This window comes from Mustela nivalis (assembly GCF_964662115.1).
Source record: "Mustela nivalis genome assembly, chromosome: 11".
Lineage (NCBI taxonomy): Eukaryota > Metazoa > Chordata > Mammalia > Carnivora > Mustelidae > Mustela > Mustela nivalis.
Window position 1 is genome coordinate 43,496,694 of NC_139030.1, and position 25,242 is coordinate 43,521,935.

The 25,242-nt window shown below is 33.3% G+C and overlaps 1 protein-coding gene across 2 annotated transcripts in view; it reads right to left on the bottom strand.

Moving 5' to 3' along the window:
• Window positions 1–146: 146 nt before the first annotated feature.
• The window catches only part of MTX2 (metaxin 2), a 68,736-nt gene continuing 43,640 nt past the window's right edge, over window positions 147–25,242 (bottom strand). For both annotated transcript variants that reach the window (XM_082689427.1, XM_082689428.1), the window contains 7 exons: window positions 17,138–17,210; window positions 13,555–13,631; window positions 12,161–12,253; window positions 11,615–11,653; window positions 11,109–11,234; window positions 9,776–9,852; window positions 147–604 (listed from right to left, as the gene is read on the bottom strand). In XM_082689427.1, the coding sequence (XP_082545553.1) occupies window positions 421–604; window positions 9,776–9,852; window positions 11,109–11,234; window positions 11,615–11,653; window positions 12,161–12,253; window positions 13,555–13,631; window positions 17,138–17,210 (669 nt within the window). In that variant the 3' untranslated portion in view covers window positions 147–420. The remainder of the gene's footprint in view (window positions 605–9,775; window positions 9,853–11,108; window positions 11,235–11,614; window positions 11,654–12,160; window positions 12,254–13,554; window positions 13,632–17,137; window positions 17,211–25,242) is intronic.

The following is a 25,242-nucleotide window of genomic DNA, read 5'->3' on the forward strand; positions in this document are numbered from 1 at the left end:
TTCCCATGCCCGGTTCACCATGTATCTATTAAAGTCATCTTAAAGTATGGAACACAAATTATCTGCCTTAGAAAAGATAGTTTATTCCATGTATAAAAGCTCAGAGTGGCTTCAGGAAGATCAAACAGAAGTAAATACACCAGCCATATAGTTCTTTGAGCTTTATTTTTATATGTATACATGTTTCAAGAAAACAAAAATTTCAAGATACCGAGTACAACATATCAAATGAAATCATTCAGAATTATTTTAACAGTATAAAGTACATGTATAGGATGCATTATATAATTTATTCTGAGGTTTCAAAAAGCAGTGTTTTTGGTTTTAAAATTCTGATACCATTACTTACTGTAACTTTCAAGTAACATAGTTCAAGTTAAGTTTTTTTTTAAAAATAATGACTAAATTAAGACATTATCTCTAAGATGATCTGATAGATGAGCTGCCTTTACCACGATCTTCAAAATAGTGCTGTTCAATTCTTCTACAGAAAGCAAGGAGGTTGCTATAGTTTTTCACCTTCTCAGAAAGTTCATCATTGGTCAACTGTGTGGTAAGAATGGTATACAAATGGCCAAATACCAGTGCATCTAGTTCAGTAGGCCTAAAACAAAAGTAGAAAGGAAAGAAACATGAATAGCATTTAACTTGTATGGCAGAATACACACTACTTTTTAAAACATTTTATTCCTCTATTTAAAAGAAAAAGTCACATAAATAAATCCTACCTCAACTTGATAGAATTTATTTTGTTTTTAACTTGGAGTTTCTGTTGTAATATATGGAAAAAAAAAACATTTTAAATGATAATTTGCTACTTGTGTGACTTGCTTTTTAAAGTGGTAATGCATTAAAATACTATTGGTGTAACTGATCATATTCATTTTATTCATTAATTTATTCACTACATAAATACAGTAGGTCTTCAATGTGCCAGGAACTGTGCTTAGATGATAGAGATGTAAGAACATGAAAGATATCCTAAGACTTGGACACAAAACATAAATTACAACACAATTTATTAAGTGTTTTAATAGAAGCAAAACCAAAATGGTATCAAAGCAGAGGATTTCACTGTGGTGCTGGGACAAATGACACTTGACTACCCAAATAATGCATTAATAACATGATTTACTTTTAACTTTACCACTTTTAAAATAATTTAGCTTTTTAAAATTTATTTATTTATTTATTTTGAGATGGGGAAGGGGGTGGGAAATGGAGAGGAGAGAATCTCAAGCAGACTCCCCTCTGAGCTCAGACCCCAATGAGGAGTTCAGTCTCAGGACCCATGAAATCATGACTGAGCCAAAAGCAGTCACTTAACCAAGAGCCACCCAGGCGCCCTAATAATCTAGATTTCTGAAGGAGAAGTAAAGATAACTTCAACAAAAAAATTTCTAAGGTTTTTTTCCCTTTAATTAGTATTAGTAACAAAAAATTGAAATTTATCTACCTCACTACTAATGGTCTATAGATGAGGCATCACCAAACTACATTATATTAAAATAATTGCCAATAATATTAAAATACTACTGGAGATAAAATATCACTGTAATTATGAATTATTACTGCTATCAGTCTCACAGTGATAAAATTTTTAAGAAAATATGTGTTAGCCTACATAAATGTGAAAGTATGTTTCAGTAATCTGGTTTGGAAGGACAGATTTGGGGGCCCCTCAAATCCAAGTTTGAATCCTAACTGCCACTTACTACCTATGTGGTCTTAATCACTAATAATGAATGACCTCATCCTGTTGCATGGCTTTAAATATGTCTTTATGCCACTAATTGCCCAATAATGTATCTCCAATCCCAGTCCCTCTCCTAAAGTCCAGAATCATACATTTGAATGTCTACATAACATCTCTACTTGAGGGGCGCTTGGGTGGCTCAGTCAGTTGAGTGGCTGCCTCCGGCTCAGGTCATGATCCCAGGGTTGTGGGATCAAGCCCTGCTTCCCCTTCCACCCACCTCTCTGCCTTTCTGTGATCTCTGTGAAATAAATAAATAAAAATCTTAAAAAAAAAAAAAGTGAATTTATTTCTTGATGCAACTTTCAGTAATATAGATGGGCATCCTTTATCATTAAATGATGGATCTGAAGGAGTTCAAGTATAAGTGTATATTCAAACTACAGTGGTCTAGAAGTAACCCTGAAGCGGTCAAAATGTTACTTGCTGCAAATGTACATCTATGTAACTCCAAAGGTGCTGAATTATATGGGTAATGAGAACTCAGCAATGGCTCTCATGTTACATAAAGACAACAACTGGGTGGCAAGTTACTTTAGAACACCTAACAGTAAGTATAACACAATATACTAAATCAAATGAAACACACACACACATACATAACTTCTAATGCATATTTTTTGTAATCCTTACAAATTTCAGCAATTACTTATATTAAGTTATATATATATGAAACATATAAATAACCCATTCCTATAATTCTTTCTTTTTAAAAAGTACACTTCTTTTTTTTCTTTTTCTTTGCAAAAGTACACTTCTGGTAGTGGTTCCACAACTGCATACCACTACTAAAACTCAGAGCTATAAACATAAAATGGTGTCAATATTAGCATGTGTAAATATAATAAACCTGGTTTTTATTTAAAAAGCAATAAACTCCAAAAAATACTTGCAATTCATGTGAGACAAGAACAACAACAAAAAAACACACACTCTGCCCAATATTTGTACTGAACTGTTTAATCAAGCCAAGATCTTGATTAACATCCAGTTTTTAATTACCTTTCCTAGAGAGAACTAACCTTTCCATTCTTATGCTTACTAAGTAGTGGGTTGAAATTTTAATACTGATAGCAACTCTCCTCCTAAGACTTTTAAGATCTTTCATATATATATTACATCTATCTTTATAGACCTTTTATTAGAAAAATACTCCAGGATCATAAATACATTTTTAAGAACCTAAGAAATGTGCTGTCTTATCTTGCATTATCATTCTTTCCACATTTTCAATGGCTATCACTACTCTTTTTTTCCCTAGTTTTATTGAGAAATAATTGACAAGTATCACTGTGTAAGTTTAAGGTATACAGCACGGTTGGGTGTGATTTATATGTATTATGAAATGATTATACCAAAAGGTCCAGCTAATATCCATCAGTTATCTACTGTTCTTTCATTTGAATATCAAAATAAAAATACTAAAAAATGTAAATGTTTTCCTAATCTTTCCCATTTAAAATTTTTCTATACTCAACTTTTTTGCTTTCTTTATCATGACTGCCTATTTCTTTCTGATACCTTTTATAGTCAGTCTAGTTTGAAAAACATTAATATTGTCTCTGTTCAGTAATTTTTCCTTCCATTACACTATTAACTTGCCATGTTTTCATACTACTAGGAGTAATTTACATATTCCCTCTTTATATACCAATCATTGATCTTAGGGCTGTCATTCAAGTTTGTAAATCAAGTCCTTTGCCATCAGTCTTTTTTATATTTTTGCCTTTGAAATTTTGAGCAATTTCAATTTGAGCAACAAATTACTCGCTTTTCTGAAGTGGTGATTTAAAAAAAAAAAAAGATTTATTTATTCATTTATTTGACAGACAAAGATCACAAGTAGGCAGAGAGGAAGGCAGAGAGAAAGGGAAGCAGGCTCCCCGCTGAGCAGAGAGCCTGATGGATTGCCATAACGGGGCTCAATCCCAGGACTCTGGGATCTCCTGGGATCATGACCTGAGCCGAAAGCAGAGGCTTTAACCACTGAGCCACCCAGGTGCTCCTCAAGTGGTGATTTTTAAAATTATTAAAGTATTTTAAAATTATTAAAGTATAATTGAGGAGAACCTGGGTGGCTCTATGGGTTAAGCCTCTGCCTTCAGCTCAGGTCGTGATCTCGGCTGAAACCCACATCAAGCTCTCTGCTCAGTAGGGAGCCTGCTTCCCCCCCTCTCTCTGCCTGCCTCTCTGCCTATTTGTGATCTGTCAAATAAATAAATAAAATCTTTAAAAAAAAGTATAATTGATACACAATGCTAGATTAGCTTCAGATGTACAACATACTGATTCAACCACTCTATACATTACTCAATGCTCACCACAATAACCAGAGTCACCACACAACATTACTACAATTTTATGGACTATATTCCCTATGCTCTACTTTTTTCCATGACATGTACCATAGTGTTTTGATTACTACAGATTAGTAGTATATCTTGAAATCTGGGGTTAGATACTTTCAGCTGTGTTCTTCTTTCTCAAGGTTGCTTCAGCTATTTGAGGTTTTTTGTGGTTCCACACATAATTTGGATATATTTGTTCTAGTTCCGTGAAAAGTACTACTGGTGTTTTGGTAGGGACTGCATTCAATCTGTAAATTACTTTGGGATGTATGGACATTTTTAACAATATTAATTCTTCAAATCCATGAGCATGCTTTATCTTTCCATTTGCATCATATTAAATTTCTTTCATCAAGGTCTTTTACTTTTCATAGTAACAGGTTTTTCACCTTTCTGGTTAAATTCATTCCTTGGTATTTCCATTCTTTTTGTTAACTATAAATTCTAAATTTCTCTGTTAGTCTGTTAGTGTACAGAAATGCAACAGATTTCTATATGTTAATTTTGTATCCTACTTTACTGAACTCATTTATGAGTTTTAATAGTTTTCTGATGAGGTCTTTACAATTTTCTATATATATTATCATGTCATCTGCAAATAGTGACAGTTTTACTTCTTCCTTAACAATCTGATGCTTTTTAATTCCTTTTCTTATCTGACTGCCATAGCTAGGACTTCCAGTACTATGTTGAATATAAGTGGTGGGAATAGATATTCTTGCCTTGTTCCTGATCTTAAAAGAAAAACTCTGTTTTTCACCACTGAATATGTTAGCTAGATTTTTCATATATGGCATTTATTATGTCAAGGTATGTTCCCTCTGTGCCCACTCTGCTGAGTTTTTATCATAAAGAGATGCTGTATTTTTTGTTAAATGCTTTTTCTGATTCTATTGAGATAATCATACAGTTTTTATCCTTCCTCTTATTACCATGATATATTATACTGACTGATTTGAGAACAGTAAACTACCCTCGCATCCATGGAATAAATCCCACTTAATCTTGGGGCGCCTGGGTGGTGGTTCAGTCAGTCAAGTATCCACTCTTGATTTCAGCTCAGGTCATGATCTTGGGGTCGAGAGATCAAAGCCTGAGTTGAGTCAGGCTCCACACCCAGCAGAGAGTCTGCTTCAGAATTTCTCTCTCCCTCTCCTTTGCCCCTCACCCTGCTCACATGTACACACACACACACACACTCTCTCTCTCTCTCTAAAACAAACAAATCTTTAAAAAATAAAATAAAATAGGGGTGCATGGGTGGCTCAATTGTTAAGCATCTGCCTTTGGCTCAGGTCGTGATCCCAGGGTCCTGGGATCAAGCTCCGCGCACTGGGCTCCCTACTCAGTGAGAAGCCTGCTTCTCCCTCTCCCACTCCCCCTGATTATGTTCCCTCTCTCGCCATCTCTCTCTGTCAAAGAAATAAAATCTTTTAAAAAAAATAAATAGAGTAATCCCACTTAATCATGGTGAATGATCCTTTTAATATACTACTGAATTCAGTTTGCTAATATTTTGTTGAGGATTTCTGCATCAATGCTCATCACAGATACTACCTAGTTTTCTTATTTATTTATTTATTTATTTATTGGTAGTATCTGTGCCTGGTTTTGGTATCAGAATAACATTCTCCTTATAGAATGAATTTGGAAGTTTTCCTTTCTCTTCTATATTTTGGAATAGGTTAAAAAGAACAGGTATTGGGGCACCTGGGTGGCTCAGTGGGTTAAAGCCTCTGTCTTCGGCTTGGGTCATGATCCCAGGGTCCTAGGATCGAGCCCCAATCAGGCTCTCTGTTCAGTGGGGAGAGCCTGCTTCCCCCTTTCCCTGCCTGCCTCTCTGCCTGCTTGTGATCTCTCTCTCTCTCTGTCAGATAAATAAATAAAACCTTAAAAAAAAAAAAAAAAAAAAGAACAGGTATTAACTCTTCTTTAAATGTCTGGTAGAATTCACCTGTAAAACCGTCTGGTCTTGGGACTTTTGTTGGTTGATTACTGAATCAATTTCTCAACTGGTAATTTCAAAAAATTGAACAAACCTCAGTAAAATCCAATTCTTCCCTGAAATTTTTCATCTTAAGATTCCCATGTTTAATTTTTGCAGCATTTCCTCAATACCCTTTCTCATCAGTATATGAAGGTATATTTTCAAGTTTTACCATTTAATAGTTTATGCAGAACTTTTTCAAAAATAAGCCCTCTTCCAATTTCTCAATTTGAGTGACTTTTAACCAACACTCACGATCCTCTGCTGTCAAGGTTTTGTTTATACAGACCTGCAAGGAGTTCATAAATGCTTTACAATGGTATAATTCATTCTATCCTGATTAAACATAGGGGGAAAAAGGTAACATTAAAATAACACTGTAAGAAAAGTTTTACTTTTTCATTCCAAGTTCATGCTTACCACATGAAAAAGAACAAAGGATCTAGTAGCTTTTGGATAGGTATCTCAATAGATATCACATCAATAAGATACCTTGTATACAACAGAAAATAGATATTTTGTTTTAGTTTCATTTCAGAAATATGATTTAAATATTTAAAAGCTACCAGCCACATTATATATTATAAAAGATTAAAGAAAAAAAAGGCCACCAGAGTTAGTATCTATCTTATTCTGATTTCTTTCACTTTTCTAATTTTTTCTTTCCACCATTTATCTTCTTTGTCCTCTTTTCCCAATTCCCATTCTTGCTGCAGGATCTCCCTCATCTACCCATTCCCTTTGAATCATCAAGTAAAACTACTGGGTTTCTTCTATGACTCCTCTCAACATCCCCACGAGGTTAACTAGGAGAAAAATTTATTCTACTTTTAGAGGGTAAGAGAAAGATACACAGGGAAATAAGGTAACTTGCAAAAGCCTGGTATATATCAGAGCCAAGAACACAATTCAGGGCCACTGATCTGATACTACATTATCTAGACTTAAGCCAGCGCTCTAGTCACTAAAGTACAGTATCTCACAAAGTAATGATTCCTGACAGATAAAAAAATGAGAAAAATTCTGTCACATTAAAGTAAAAATACAAATGACATTTTCCTAATTATAGTTTACTACTAATTAGACAATGGGATAAAACTAAAATTAAAAAATGAAATCTATTTTTCAATCATTAGAGGAAAATATTCATGTAAGTCTCACACAAGGTAAAATTATTTCAAAAACCTACATCTTAATATGGTTCTTCCATAGCAAATCTTTGGTTTTATGCTTGTTCTAAATGTTCAGTTTCTCATTATGAGCTTAAATATAACTGTAATCTTATAAGAAAAAAATCTGTTTTGATATTTCTACTAAATCACATGCTGAATGATACCTGGTTATGAATGAAGTCTTTGACACTGAGTTGAAATGAGAAAAATAAGTCAGATATATTCTCTTGGCCTCCCATGAAGACAGCATGCATAACAAAACTAACTCCTAACACACAATGATGCACTTCATAGGATAAAACACACCTCTTCTGGGCTTTTCAAGCCCTAAGAATTCCTGTACCACCAAGAAAAGTGAGCAACTTGGCACTAATATGTAGATACCATTTCTTTTGTGTTAGAGACTAAACAAATAGACTCTGCACAGCAGACATCACTAGAGCTAGGAACATAGCTGGAGAAGCTTTACCTACCAGGATTTCATGGTTTGAATCCTATGACCTTTGTGCTTCAGTGATCAAGACCCCAAATTTCAGTTATATATATTATACATTAATATAACAAATGTTTCCAAGCTATCATCATTGTTAATTTTGCTACTAATATTAATATCTCTATCAAAAGATGTATGATATGATCTTACAGAAGATGAATGCCTATAAAGATAAAATAATAGCAAATAAACCTTTTTAAAAATTATTGCAAGCTGGTGCAACCACTCTGGAAAACAGTGTGGAGGTTCCTCAAAAAACTGAAAATAGAGCTACCCTATGACCCAACGATTGCACTACTGGGTATATATCCTAAAGACAGAAACGTGGTGCTCCAAAGGGGCATGTGCACCCGAATGTTTATAGCATCAATGTCCACAGTAGCCAAACTATGGAAAGAACCTAGATGTCCATCAACAGATGAATGGATAAAGAAGATGTGGTATATACACACAATGGAATACTATGCAGCCATCAAAGGAAATGAAATCTTGCCATTTGTGATGACGTGGATGGAACTAGAGGGTATTATGCTTAGCGAAATAAGTCAATCAGAGAAAGACAACTATCATATGATCTCCCTGATACGAGGAAGTGGAGATGCAACATGGGGGGTTTGGTGGGATAGGAAAAAAAAAATGAAAGAAGATGGGATCGGGAGGGAGACAAACCATAAAAGTCTCAATCTCAAAAAACAGACTGAGGGTTGCTGGGGAGAGTGAGGTCGGGAGAAGGGGTGGGGATATGGACATTGGGGAGGGTATGTGCTATGGTGAGTGCTGTGAAATGTGTAAACCTGGCGATTCACAGACTTGTACCCCTGGGGATAAAAATATATTATATGTTTATTAAAAAATTAATCTAAAAAGGAAAATTTTTACTACATAGCCAAGAAAAGGCTAGAATTTCTAAGTAAAACATTAAGATTAAAATGTTAATTTAGGGTGCCTGGGTGGCTCAGTGGGTTAAAAAGCCTCTGCCTTCAGCTCAGGTCATGATCCCAGGGTCCTGGTATCAAGTCCTGTATCAGGTTCTATACTCAGAGGGAAGCCTGTTTCCCCCCTCTCTCTCTCTGCCTGCCTCACTGCCTACTTGTAATCTCTGTCTGCCAAATAAATAAATAAAAATCTTTAAAAAAAAATGTTAATTTAAACCCATCTTAAACTGAAGCACAGGATGATTCTAATATATTAAAACTGTAACTTTTTTTTTAAAAAAAGGGGAAATTCATTTTTTGCCTATATTAGATATTCTTTTCCAGATTACAAAATGATTTTCTTAATGAATTATTCAACTTAGATATATGTACATATACATTTAATCCATATCCTTTATACTAATTTCTGTGCTTTATAAAAGTTTTCATTAACTTTTAAAAGATAAGTTCATAACAGTGCTTGTCCATCCAACAAAATTGGTAACTGTTTAGTTTTATTCACTTTTCTAGTCCCCAGGGTATCACCCTGTAAAAACAAGTACGGTTAGACTTCATGTTTTAACAGCATTTTCCAAGTGTGGAATTTTGTTAAGATGATGTAGTTCCATACACAGCACCATATACATAGATAGCAGTACTTCTATCATATCATAAAATAATGACTGGTTTACATGTCTGCCCTTAAGAATTTTTAATGGCAAGGACTGCATTTCAGAAATTTTAGTATCCCAGAGCCTAGAGCTGTGCCTGATAACCAAGAAGTGCTAAGTAAATGTTTAATGAGGGCAAAAATGAAAAATAAAACAAAATCTTATCAAAAATATTTCTTGATAAAACAATTCCTCTATGGCATTATGGACATTGGGGAGGGTATGTGCTTTGGTTAGTGCTGTGAAGTGTGTAAACCTGGTGATTCACAGACCTGTACCCCTGGGGATAAAAATATATGTTTATAAAAAATAAAAAATTAAAAAAAAAATAAAAAATAAATATTTCTTGATAAAACAATTCCTCTATGGCAAAATAAGTTTGTAATCTAACAATATAGAAAAGAAACTAAATAAAAAATGATAAAGTTTCTTACTGCTTATTGAAGAAATATGGTTGTGTTCCCAGTCTTTGAGAAAGCGCCTGACAGCACTGGTCTACATCTTCTAAGACCTAACATAGGCAATATACCCAAAGGAAAATATTTAAATTAGCAAAACAATGTCTAAAATCTAATTCGTATCACAGCTTATAACAAAAATGTAAGTTTAGGTAACCTTTTATCATATATTTAGGATCAGACTATAGAACACATAACACATAGAACATAAGTAATACTTTCTATATAAGAAATAAGAAGAAAATTTGAGAGAAAACTTCCTTTAAACACAAGCACATTTAAGTTACTTATAAGGATTACTATTAAGAAAGTTTCTACCTCAAAACTCTACCCCCTACAAAAAAATGTTTTCCTGAATCCATAGCTTCAAATGACTTTACATATTTTTAAAAAGCTGCTTCATAATGGTAACACTGCTGCTGACCCACCATGAGTAAAAGCATTTGAGTTGTTTCCCCACTAGTGGAGATGGATTTTATTTACTCGATCCCTATTCATTTCCCCAATTCCCAGTGTGGTCAGTGGCACACAGCAGTAAACTGGCTAACTAGGACTCCAACTAGCCTTAGAAAAGAAACATTATTAATGATTGAATTAGTTCAATCTCATGACCTTGAAAAGCTATATATCTTTCTAATTTTGCTATTTCAATAAATTTAAAACAAACAAAAAGATATATTAAGAGCCTTATATAACAGGGTTTTTTAAAGCCCTGATGCTGAAGATCTATATTTATTGACATAGATGCTCACAATATATTGGTGAATAGAAAAAAATTAGATTACAGAGTGGCAGGTATAAGATCCCATTTAAGGAAAATGTTATTCAGAGACATCTAGAAGAATGTTCTCCAAAAAGTTAGCAGTGGCAATTTCTAGATGATAGGATCTTAAGCAATTTCTATTTCCTTTTTGAACTTTTCTGTATTAGATAGTTTGTTTTATAATAAGCATGTATGATTTTTATAAAACAAAAACCCACTTCATGTCAGAAAAAAATAAGAGTAAATGTTTTCCTAATTTTTTTATTGTGCTGAGATTTTTAAAGACAAAATATAACATGAATTTAATAGAAATATAATATAAATTATAAATGTATATAAATTATATATAAAAATATATATACTTATATATAAAATACATAATTTTATAGAATATAAAATATATTGTATTACATATAAAATATAATTACACATAAAATTATTTTTATTGTATATAAAAATATATAAATTATAAATATAAAACATGAATTTCTTAATGCATTAAAGTTGAGGCAACCCTCTACTTCAATCTGAATTATCTGGATTCACCTGGTCCAGAGTCTTGTTACCCCATCCAATAGCTTTCATCTTACGTTTGACTTCCCACTGTTTCTGATAAGCCAAAATATGATTCAGAGGCCAAGGGTAAGGAGAGCCGTATCTGGCATGAGTGATCTAGAGCAAAAAGATTTTGTGACAAACATGATTCTAAAAACAAAGCCTGTTTTTACAAACAGAATTCTTAGGAAAATATATGTTCAGAACACAAATACAGCAATCTGAAAAAATACATAGCTTGCAATCTAAAAAATTAAAATTTCAAACCATTCCCTTTAAAAATATATAAACTTTTATGTACTTTGCAACCAGTTACATCAAACAATGACACATAGCTTCCCTAAAATGTATGTGCAAGCAAAATTAAAGTAAGTGAAAAACTATATCACTAATGGTATAAACCACAATGTTTCATTTATGAGCAGGGACTTACGATTCTGAGCAAAAGTGTTTTCTCATTAAATTTTAATTAAGATAAATGCTGCAGAACCACTCACCTCCCCTACTGTAGCTTCATCACACCACTGAAGATACAACTAGGAACAAAAGAACAGTCACTAAAACTTTAGAATACCAAAAAGAAAATGGATAAAGAAAATTATTTCTTGCCATAGTGATTTTTTATAAACCAACTTTATAAAAGTCACATATATGAGAGCTTTCCCTCTCTGGCTAATATTACTATACAGAATTATTAAATTTAATTAATGATAATACTTTAAAAAAGCATTTCCTATTCATAAAGTAGTACATCTCTAAATACCATTAAACTATTTTAGAGATATTATTTAAGTAAACCTCCCAAGGCCAAAGTCAAATAATGAGTGGACAAGAATCATTCCTTTTTACCAAAAGAAAAACTAGACCTGTAAATGTCAGACAACTTGTTCGAACAATATAGCCAAGTAATTTCAGTAACCATCCTAGCCCTAGAATTGCTTGACTATATTCCTATTTCTCAATAACTCTGAAATAACCCATAAGAAAGATGATCGTTTGTAAGAGGGAAGTTTCTTTTCAAGGCCTATTATCTTCTAGTATACCTCTGCAGTCAACAGCATATTGTTGACTAATTCCATGTAGGCTTTCATTTCTGCTTTTTGGACTTCATCCAGTCCATCACTAAGAGAATGGCCCTAAAGGGAATTTAAAAAAATTTAAAAGAGCATCATATTAAATAGACAAAAACTTTCAGTTATCTTACTACTGAGTGAATATAAATGTTTTTAGTACATCAATGTTTTTACTATAAATGTCTAATAAACTTCTGAAATATCTCTAAAATTATACATGAAAAAAATTAATAATCTATCACGATAAATATTAATAAGCAGTATTTATATGCCACTATAAAAATGTATCTTTCAATGGACAAAATTATATTATCATTTCACAAAAGAAGAAAACAGAATGGTCAGTAAATCTTTTTTTTTTTTAAGAGACTAACCTTATTAGTAATAAAACAAATGCCAAAAGATTGGCATGTGTTGCTTATAAAGTGGTCAAAGGTGGAAAGAAAATGTTAGTAAATGTATAGGGAAATAGACACTAATTTTAAAATTCTAATATACTATAATAATGAGTAGATCCATAAAATGGTATAACCCTTTAGTTCAATCCAGCCACCTGTGGTAAGATGTTTAAAAATGAGTATCTTTTAATATTTCAGCATCACTCTTAGGAATTTATCCAAAGGAGATAATCTGACAAATGTATAAAGGTGTCTGTAGAAGAATATTTATCTTAACACATAATAAGAGCCAAACACTGACAACAATTTATGTGTCCATCAATAAAGGCTTAAGTAAATAAATTACAATATATCCATACAATAAAATACTATACAACAACTTAAAAGGATAATATATTTCTATGGTCATTAACATGGAAGAATTTCCAAACATATTTATGATATTAAAAGGCAGGTTACAAAATAGCACACAATAGCATGATCTACATTTTTCTGTATATGCAAAGAGAAAAGTCTGGAAGGATGTTCCGCAAAATGTTAATGGGGGTTGTCCTTTTTACTGAACTCAAATGTATATATTAATATGTTCAACTTCTAAATATATTCTGTATCTCTCTCTCAAAGGTTAACCTGACATTTTATAACAACCTAAATCTTCATTTATGACCAAAACTCTCATTAACTGCAAGTTAGAAAATTATCTACCATTTTGTAAAGACCAAATTACATCTTTTGCCATTGATTTACATTATGGAGGAAAAAACTCATACTTTAGAACTATTTCTCTACTAGTTTATATTGGCATTTTTAAAAAACTAGGTTAAAATCAATACAAATATTAAGACACATTAAAGAATGATAAATGACTTATTTAAGACTGTGATCTAAAAATTAAATAAATAAATAAATAAAAATTTTTTAAAGAGACTAACTGTGATCAAATATATTTAATATCTTTTTTATTACCTTGGCTTTAACGAACTGGACTATTGGACCAAGTTCTGATACTACTTGATTTCCTACATGAATAAAAGGTACTTTACCTGTTGAGGAGGAAAAAAATGTATGAAGACACTTCCAGTAAACTAATACAAAAACAGATTGTGTTTTATTAATATACTGATTTTGTAACCCTATAACTTTTGAAAATTATAATTAAATGTGTACATTAAATTCTATAAACTTTTAAATGATTACTAATTTTAAAAGAAAAAGGAGATTCATTTCTAGAGTTCTCATTTGTATATAACAACTGATCACAATATTAGCTTTTCAGAACTAGCATTTACAAACTGCTATATAATATAATATAGCAGTAAATACTAATTATGGAAATTAGATGAACCAAGGCAGAACACTGGTTCACGACCATTGACCGATTTGAAAGAAATGTAATTGGACTTTCTCTTCAGAGTACAATGAATCAATCTGTATTTTAAACTACATTTAAGAAGATGACTTCTTTTTACATCCACTTTTAAATCTCAGATACCATTAAGTTCAATATTTTAAGCACATAATGGTACAATAATAAATGTCTTTTACTCAAAAAAAAATTAGGAATTTAAAAGAATTAGCAATCTTTGAAGATAAGCTAGTTTATGAATTATAACACAAAGTATGTTCCCAGACACATTTGGGGGGAAAAAAATAAGCATGCTTATTAAAAACTGGCTTCTCTAAATAAATATCACATTAAAAAAGTGGGATTTCATTTTAGAAATACCAATAGTTGATGAAATTATCAGAGATGATAACAAAATAAGTCTCCAAATAGCAATAAAGTTCACCCCTAAAGTTAAAGGATGAAGTTTGCTATCAGACCTACGTCAAATAGAGTTCACGCTAACAGTAGCCTGATTCGTGGTCCTTTTCAACAGATTCACTCCTCTCTGCCCCACTCAGACCAAGGGTAATGGATGAGGCCTAGAGTACCAACAAGGCTTCATCTAAATCCCTAGGATAAGACGCATTACAAAAGGCAAGCAGGCCTTCAGGGAAACAACAACTCAACAATACATTTAGAAGACATTTCTAAGTTACCAATATAAAAACACTGAATTCCACATTCCTTTCTTCTACTGCTTTATAAATCTTGCAAAAAATAAAAGAATGTATCTGGGTATTAGGCCATAATGTTTTTTAACTTGAGATAAAATCTTTGTAAGTACTCTAATGCTAGAAATAGTACAGGTCCTCTGAGATAAAATGATCTGAGAATGAAAACTATGTGTGGATAAATGCCTAGACTGAAGGCTATTTTTAGGTTATAATATTTTGAAAGAAGAGTGTATTTCTCATTTTCAATATCCAGTCTGGCATTCTTGGAAGAAGGAGTTTGTATTTTCTCTTTTTAAAAATACTTTCAGTACTGTAGATTCTGAAGCAGGAAAGCAGTGTGGGTAGTCAAATGAGTACTCATGTATCCCTAAATATAAAGAAATATATACATCAAGGCAACAAATTACATGCCTTCATATATACATCATTACATGTCTTGATATATACATCAAGGCAACAAATACATGAGTACTCATGTATCCCTAAATATAAAGAAATATATACATCAAGGCAACAAATTAGAAGTGAGTAACGTTTTTGTCACTAGCCTGACTTAAAGTGGAGCCAATGTTATATCCTTATTATTGCAGGTTCAAGAAAAGCACTGTGAGATATTTATTCTCTGGCACCAATTGAAGATAATTTAAAAAAACAAACAGAGGGCCCTATTTCTTATTTTAGGCAGAATAATCATTTTTTAGGACTTAAACAAAGGAAGCAAGAAGAAAGCAAGGAAGTCTATGATTCAGAAAATATTGAAATAAAAAGAGCCCAAATACCATCTAATCCAACCACCACTTATTACAGATGAAGTCACTGAAGCTCAAAAAAGAAAAGTGAAATTTCCCAAGGAAACTGTCAATATGTGACAAGGTCACAAAACGATTAGAGTAAAAATTTCCTAACTCTTAGCTAAGAGTGACTTGATTTCTGATTATTTCCACAATGTTCTCTGCTTTAAAACTCTACTACAATAAGATCAAGCAAACAAATAAAACATTCCCCTGATCCCTCCCCAATCATATGATGAAAGAGAATAATACTAGAGTTACGATGAAATTTAAATAAACGCCTTAACAGAAAGTGCCACTTTCATCTACCTACAGAAAACTCCTATGAATGTATGTCTGTATGTGTGTGTTTATGTTCTGTAGCCTCTATAATAGTTATTTGTCTTTCATAGAGTCTATAAAATGATATCTACCTGTGTGGTACTTAGTATAGTCATTTTAGGAAATAGGTGGATGAACTCTAGGGCTTCTCCTCATTTGCCAAAGATATCAACTTTAGTATTAGATTATCAACTTTTTTACATGTAGGTACACTCTTTTTGTATGACTACATAAAGGATAAAGATAGATAGAACCCAATATGATTCATCTCACCAGAATTCAGAAAGTTTATAAAACCTACATTCAAAATTAACAGAAAATGAGTCAATTAATGGCCTGCAATAATCTAAAATATGTCTATGTTTACAAGTCTAGAAATTTTTTTATGGAGATGTTTTAGAAAGTATATTCATAAATCTGTAAGTGTAGATGTATGGATATAGGCTTTTCAGTGTGTATGGAGGCTGTCCTCACAGCTTTTGACAATTATTACCACCTTCAAGAAACTAAGATTGAAAAAAAACTAAGATGAAAAGAAAAAAAATGTTTTATACAAATCATTTCTAAAATGTTTTATACAAAAAAACTAAGATGAAAAGAAAAAAAATGTTTTATACAAATCCATACTTTATACTCAATGGATTTACCCATAAAGGTGTGATTCGATGTTATCATTGGACCAGCAGAACCATAATTATAATCCATACCAATTCTAGTTAACATTTATTTATCAGCTTTGTGGCACTATATTTTGATGTTAAAAATTATCTGAACCATATTTATTTAAAACTTTACCTTAATCTACAATATATGACACACAGAAAAGGCAATACTGATTATAAAAAATAGGAAAAAGGCTAAAAGCTTAATAAATATCTTAAAAACCTGTTGAAATAAAAATTAAACAAAAAGAAGTCATTACAAACCAAAAGCATTCAGAGATGAACTTAAGGTCTTTGACAAGTAAATTTAATTATTCCACAATCTCTCTTCTTCCTTCTGTATAATAGGAGAACATAGTTTAGAGAAGTGTGGATAATAATGAGTGGATTCATTATTATCAAAATTGGTTTTCTGAAGTGGAAAAGGTCCTATGTAAATAAGACTGGGGATATCTGAGATTATGTATTTTCTTACTATTTACTACTTAAAACAATTTCTGTAACTTTCCAGTAATTGATTAACACCACAAAGTTGAAACCAATAGCCATGTCCACCCAAAGACTATCAAGTTTACAACTGTTACTTTACAAAACCATGGGAAAATTATTCCAAGGGTAAACAACAAAAATGGAACTCTAAAATAGTAGGTACAAACTGGACCAGCACTACAATTTTATCAATGCAGAATATTAACAGAATTTTTAAAAACTTACCAGACGGAGACATATATTCTGCATTTGCCCTACAAACCACTTTGATAGGCAGATTACACATTTGCAAAAAGGCCTGCAAATCAAGAGAAGTATAGTTAGCCTAGCGAAAGTATGTATAAATTGAACACAACTTTTTATTTATTTAGTTCCTAAATTTAAATAACAGCTCATATAATAATGCTTTATTAAAAAAGAATGAAACAATTTAAAGCAAAAGATCTGTATTCCAAACAAAACAAAATGTCATTTCAGTACTAAAAAAAATCAATTTAGACACCAGTAAATGCTTGACACTTAAAGCATTTATACACTCTTAAGAAAAAAAAATGTAAACTATCTACACTTATTTTACCACATTAGTTTGTGTAAGCCAACAATACTAAATACTGATTTAATTTTCTTTAAGGATGACTAAAGTCCAAATTTTATAAAGTATTCCTTAATTCCACTATTCTTCACGGGATCTTTACTTTCTCAGCTTAGAGAAAAACTCTCAAAATGTTATTTCTGCTACTTCCAAGTTCTCTCCTATAATACTCAGTATTCTAACGTGTAGTTTTTATGCCCACTGATTCGTTTTTTTAAGACATTAAGTTGTTGGTTTGTACTATGTTATAGTAAAAAAATCTCATAAGCAACTTAAATGTCTAACAATAAGAAAGTAAGTCATTTGTGGTGAATCCAAATCATGGATTGTTATGCCATCCCTTTTAAAAACCATGAATTATATCTTCACACATGGCTATCTGAAATAAGCTTACAACTGGATGTGGCCAGTGTCTAAATTCCGGCCAAAGGGACTTCAAGTTCTGGGCCACTGCTAGAAGCTTCTTTAAAAGGAAGAGATATGGCCTCTCCTCTTTCTTCCCTTCCTGCTCAGCAGAATATGAAAAAGGAGGACTATAGCCACAGCAGTCAGACTGAACTATGAAATAGAAGCTGAGAGTTGAAGATGGCAGAGCAACAAGAGTGAAGAAGCCTAGTTCCTCGAGAATCATGGGAGTCATTGAACCCGATTACCTGTGCATATAAGAAGAAATAAACTATCTTTTCAAGTCTCTGGTATTTGGGGTTTTCTAGAACTCATAGCCAAACTGAATTCTAACATTCACCAAAAACTAGCTTCTAGCTTTAAACACCACCTCAACCAAGACTTGATTCTTCTCTGTGTAATAAGTGTATGCTGTCTTCTAAATACTATAACGTGTCCTCCCAAATTATAACAATGACAGTGAACTACTTGACTAATCCACAAGTATAGACTAGGATCAAAATCAGGTGGAAGGCTTATGAAAACACAGATTGCTAGGAATGGAAGAATTAGAGACAAGAAGTATCAGCAGCTCTTTCAAAAAAAGGAAGAAGGGATTAGAAGGGTCTTGCTTCTCCGATGTATATATCTGTACCCAATGATGAAGAAAGGCTGAACTTGTTAAAAAGATAAATAGAAAAGAAAAAAACACACCGGAAACACTGAAATGACAAAAAAGAGGGAGAGTAACAGGCATACAAGATCCATGAGAAGGTAAAAAGGGATTTTAAGAGCACAGGTATAGGTATCTGGTCTTTTGTCAGGGAACAGGACACCTTTCCCACTCTAACACAAGGGGTGGCTGGATCAGTAATGACTGCAAGTTGATAAGCAAGAAGGACAAGAAAATGAGAGAATATTCACATTCTATAAAATCGGAGAAGAAATCACCTTCTGAGAATGAAGGAATAAAAGTGGACTGAGGCCTTCAGAGAAGAACAAAAAGAATCTGAAAGAACTATTTAATATTATCTTCTAAAATGTCTGAATAATATTCCTTTGTTAGTCAACAATTATACTACTATAAGAATAGTAAATATTGTATATTTTGCTAAACGAAATGTAGTGGCAACTGTACTAACCACCTTTCCAAAAAGCTATATTTCACTAAAAAAGATTAAGCAAAATGGTAATGTTCTGCAATCAAAGCCATGTTTCCAGTCCTGTGAATTTTTCACTTTAATAAAATACAATTGATTGCATTTGACCAATTTAGCAACACTAAACTCAGCACAGACCTCAACTAATGGCATAATTCTAGTTAGCAAAAATTAATTTTACACTTACTACAATCCCAGATTTAAAAGTAATCTATGTATTAACCTGCAGTTAGTTCACAAAGAAGTCTGATATCACAAACACAATATTTTCATTCAAACATTAAAAATGCGGAACAGAACACTACTATGACTGTCTTTGAGGATATAAAAAAATGTTAAATCCAAACCAGGCTTTGAGTCAAACAGTACTTCTCCTTTCTTTTGTAGGATGGAAGGTACCTGAGAGGTACCAAAATAATAATTTCAACTTTCACTTTCCGTCTCTTATCAGCCCCCAAATAAAACAGCATGATACACCAACCTAAAACACATTTTATTTTCAGTTCTGAAATTGCAGTCTTCATATTTTTATTCTTATGTAAATCCAAAGAAAAAATGTAGTTCTAATTATAATAAGCAAATTTAGGATAACTCTGCTAACTCCTTTTCTTCAGCTGGATACTTTATTCCAAACTAATTCAAGTGATTAAAAATATAAAATAATTTGCACCAAAAAGTTAGCACATACTATCAGAATCTAGAACTGTGCTGTCCAATATGGTAGCTACCAGTCACCTGTGGTAATTTAACTTAAATTTAAATAAATTAAAATTGAATAAAATTTTTAATTCACTTTCCCAGTCACACTAGCCATATTTCAAGTGCTCTATAGCCACATGTGGCTAATGGATACTGTGCTTATTGGACAATACAAGTAACAACATTTACATCACTGCAGGAAGTTCTATTAGACAACATGGATCTACAGCCATGATAATCAGTGCATAAAAGACATCTTAGCAAGACAGGCTGACATAAAAAACTAAATAAATAAAAGGGCAAGTCCCACTGGCAAAAAAAGAAAAAAGACAGGCAGACATCATCTGAAAGTGACCAGGCTAAATATTTATAAAAAATAATCTGCACAATATTAGAGTGCCCACAAACTCTGCAAGAGATCCATCAACTTTTGATGACAGTGACACATTAAGCACCATAATATTTTCAATTTTACAAAGAATGAATATAGAGTTTACTTGGCTGAGCAACTCCAACTATTAAAATGGTCAGATAAGTTTATTAACCTGTGAAAACTAAGAACTTAAGAATGAATAAATTAAAACTAGAGTCAATAAATACATTCATTCTTTGAAAGGTAAGGAATTTTTTTTTAAGATTTTTATTTATTTATTTGAGAGAGAGACAGTGAGAGAGAATATGAGCGAGGAGAAGGTCAGAGGGAGAAGCAGACTTCCCATGCAGCTGGGAGCCTGATATGGGACTCGATCCTGGGACTCCAAGATCATGACCCGAGCCGAAGGCAGTCGTCCAACCAACTGAGCCACCCACGCGCCCCAAAGGTAAGGAATTTTTTAAACATAGATACACACACACAGAACAGTGTACCCAGTACCCTTAAATTTAATAAGCATGTAAACATGAAGAACTGAAGTTACACATTTACCTCTGCAATCTTTCAAAAATTCTACTAAAATAAGGGCACCTGTGTGGCTCAGTCAGTTGAGCATCCGACTCTTAATTTCGGCCTAAGTCATGGTCTTGGGATCATGAGCTAAAGCCCCACATCAGGCTCTGCACTCCTTGGGGAGTCTGTTTGAGATTCTCCCTCTCTCTCTGTCCCTTTCCCCCACCACACACACACTTCTCTCATGTGCTCCCTCTCTCTCAAATACACAAATAAATCTTTAAAAAAAAAAAAAACTCTACTAAAATAACAGTGAAGAAACAGAAAACTAGTAAATCCAGAATGACACAAAGAAGGTGGAGAGGTGATCAAAGCAGACCAGAGATGTCTGCCCATTTCTGTTGGATGGAGAACAGACTTAGCAGGGCAGAGGAAGCTGAAACCTATGAGTATGCAGAGAAAAAAAATCAAAGTGTCCACATCACAGAAACTAGGAGATTCCAAAACTGGAGGGACCAAGTACCACAGAAGGTGGAGACGTGGTAAAGGACTAAAAATAAGAGGAGTGGCCGAAAGTCTGTATAAGCATCACACAACTAGCCTGCCCCCAACCTGACAGGAGACAGAGGTTCATTTTCTGAAGAAACCGAACCAGAGAGACTCCCGACCAAGTCTCAAGCATTGCAGAGGGCACTGAGTAGGTGCGGTGGGACTGTCACACTGAAAAGAGAAAGGTTAAGGGAGAGTGCACACATCGACTGAAGAGACCCACAGCACCCTTCTCCCCCTTAGCTCCTACACACCGGCAACCAAATTAAGTCCCTCCAAGATAGGAGAGGTAACTGTGGAAAAGCCCTACAAATGCTGACAGTATAGGTCGGGGTGGGGGAGGGGAGGGTAGAAGCCAACAGAAAGAGCAACTCACTGTGCAATCAGTCACAGTGAAGCCTGCATGTCAAAAAGTACCCTCATCTCCCCCATCAGCTTTTTAGCACTTCACTTGTAAATATAAATTATTAGTACAGACCAAGAGATAGTTGAGGAAAGCCTCGAACATAAAACTTAGAGCCAAAATAAGGCAAAAAAAAGGAAGTGACAGGAAAGAAATATTGCAGAGAAAAGACAACTTCAAAGAAAAATTATAATGGTTAATATTTACTGAGCACTTACGACCCTGTGCCAGGTACTTGCATAAGAGCTTTGCCCAAGTGTTAGGTACAACAGATATGCCTATTTTAATACGGGAACACATTAACATACGAAGAGTTTAAGGAATCTGATCACAGCATATAGGAAGGCAGAAACGAAAGGAGGTAGGAAAGAAGGGAGAGAAAGGAAAGAAAAGAAACAGGAAAAAGAAAACTAAAAAAGTGAAGCATACACAGGACTGAGCAAATACATGACATTCATGTCTCAAAAGCAACTCTGAAACCTCAATGGTAATATAAGGCCTTCAAAATGCTAAGAAAAAAATCTTGCCAACCTAAAATTCTACATGAGGCCAAGGTTATTAATCAAATATGAAGAAAGAATAAAAACAGAATATAAGCAAGGTCTTTAAATTTTTATTTCCCATGTACCCTTTCTCAGAAAGCTAATGAAGAATGTGCTGCACAAAATAAAAATAACAAACCAAGGGAGGGAAGGGGGTGGGAAAGAATAGGGATCCAGAGAATAAGGGATCCAACGTAAAAAAAAAAAAAAGGCAAAGAGAATTCCCTGGATGATGGTGAATAGCAGTCATAAGAAAACAGCTCTGAAGCCAGCAGAGAAAGGAACTGCTCCAATCAGAGTAGAAGGAACAGAAGTTTCAAAGGTAGTATTTCTGAGAGAAAAGAAAAAAAAAAGTATCTGACGCATTTGACCATTGTGTGGGAGAGCATTTATAGTTCAATCAAAGTTTATGAAAGAAACTATCCAAATGAATTAAATAAAACAATTACTAACCTCGGGGGGTGGGGAGCACATAGAAAGATTATGTGCATAGTACACTGAGCTACTCAACTGAGATCAATATTTATATTCTAATTATAATGGGAATACTAAGTATCAGTATTAATCTGACCAAAAAAAGTGAGAAGACAATTGGGAAGATGGGGAAGGAGAGAAAAGTGAGTTGTACGAGGAGAATTTCATAGTGGAATTCAATAGATACTTTAAAATTTTTAAAAGTAATGGTAACACAAGCATCTTAAAAATACAGAGGTAAATACCTGGAAAAATAATACAGCTAAGGGGGTGGGATTATGGTCATTGGGGAGGGTATGTGCTTTGGTGAGTGCTGTGAAGTGTGTAAACCTGGTGATTCACAGACCTGTACCCCTGGGGATAAAAATATATGTTTATAAAAAATAAAAAATTAAAAAAAATAATAATACAGCTAAAAGAATTGAAAATTCATTGTCTCTGGGTATCCAGATTTGGGAATGGGGTAAGGGTGGGTCAGTAGACTGTGTGTGTGTGTGTGTGTGCGCGCGCGCACATATATATGAGGAGCCTCTCATACATTACAGGTGGGAGTATAAATTAATCCAACCATCTTGACACTGTTCAGTAATTACTACTGAGCATATGCCCACCCTATCAGCCAACAATTCCATGACCAGAACTATACCCCCCAAAAAGGCATATAGTCATTAACATACATGTACAACAATGCTCATAGAGTTTGATCCATAATAATCAAATACTGGGAACAACTCAAATATCTATTAATAAGGTAGCAAATTTGATTCTAAAATTCCTAACCCCAAGCTAAAAAGGATATATAGGGGCACCAGGGTGGCTCAGTGGGTTAAAACCTCTGCCTTCCTCAGGTCATGATCCTGGTGTCCTGGGATTGAGTCCTGCATCGGGCTCTCTCCTCGGCGAGGAGCCTGCTTCCCTCTCTCTCTGCCTGCCTCTCCGCCTACTTGTGATCTCTGTCTGTCAAATAAATGGATAAAATCTTTAAAAAATAAAATTAAATTAAAATAAAAAGAATATATAATGTCACCAACTGTTATTATGAGAAAGGAAAAAAGTAACTACAAAAGGATTAAAAATTTTTCTTGACTCTGAATGCTTTAGAAAGAGCATTCATTGAGAACTTTTAAATCAGAGAAATTCTAGAAACAATCCCAGAAGATGACACCTATGATACTCCATGAAGATTCTAAATTCTATTTGTTCAGTAATTACTTCTGAATCATATCTTCTGGGAACCATGGCTCAGAATTTTTTTGTAAAAAATGATTTTGAAAAATAAAATATATTTTATTTGTACATAAGTAAAACCAAAGCCAAAAGTATAAAGAACAAGAACGATCTGTTACCATTCTATTCAACCCTTAAAAATACCTTAAATCCTAGATTCAAAAGTTGTTATTATAAATAATGCCACTGCTTTGATGAGATTATAAAACTAGCAGTTTAAATGTTGGAAAAACCCTTTCAAATGTTGTAGATAATAGAATATCAGGAATACAGACAGGGATCCTATTATAACAATCTGTCAGTAACATGGTGGCAAGCTTCTGATGCTTCTTGCTTCTCTTTTCAGATACCTGTCTTCTAAAACTAGCATTTACTATTTTAATACATAGTTATGTGCCAGATAATGATGATCAGCTCAATAAATGAATGAACAAACATGAAAATCTGAAAATATATCAAATCTCAAAATAAAGACTAAAGATGTCTAAAACTCAATAAATTTTCTAGTTCTAATCCTATGTGAATTTTCTTAATGAAGCAACAAAACTTCTGATAATAAAAACATTTTTTTAAAAACTGCTTAGTCAAATTTCAAAACACAACTGATACTCAACCAGTGCCTGGAGTATAAATCAATGCAGTCTAATCCAATGTTAGTTTGGCAACAGCTACAAAAATCCTAAATGTACATATCCTTTGACCCTACAATTGTACTGCTAGAAACAGATGAACATCTTCACATATTTTATAAGATATATGTAACAATATTCATGCCTAAGCCCTATTATAGTTATAATATTTATACTTCTAATAATAATAACAGTAGCCTAATACCCATGAATAAGAGACTGATTGTATAAACTGTGGTGACTCCATCAATAGAATATTTGTAGTCTTCAAAAAAAAATGGGATCACTCCTGAACTGAACTTCTTATACTGAACTCCAAAAGACATTTCTCATCTGGAATCTTCTGTAAGGGCTACTAAATAACATTAGACAACATATGCCAAATGCAGAACTGCTTTTTGTATTATTTTTCTTCCAAAGCCCTGGAGCAAAACATTAAAACAAACTCAGTAAGTCCTGCAAGAGGCTAATTTATTTGGCCCAATGCATAGCTTCTTGTGAACTAAATGGACAGGAAGACACAATTCTAATTGTGTAGAAGAATGGCTGGAAAGCATTTATGCATTCATCCGCATACTTGATAGAGTAAGCAGCTACTATGTATCACAACTATTCTAGGCACTGAGAACAGAGCAGTGAACATAAAGTCTAGGCCTTCATGGATTTTACATTCCAATGGAGAAAGAAGACAAGCAAATAAACTAGAAAATATGTATAGTGATCCCTGCTACGATCCCTTCGTACAAAGCAGTACGAAGGTCTTGCTGTTATATGCAGAGTGGTCA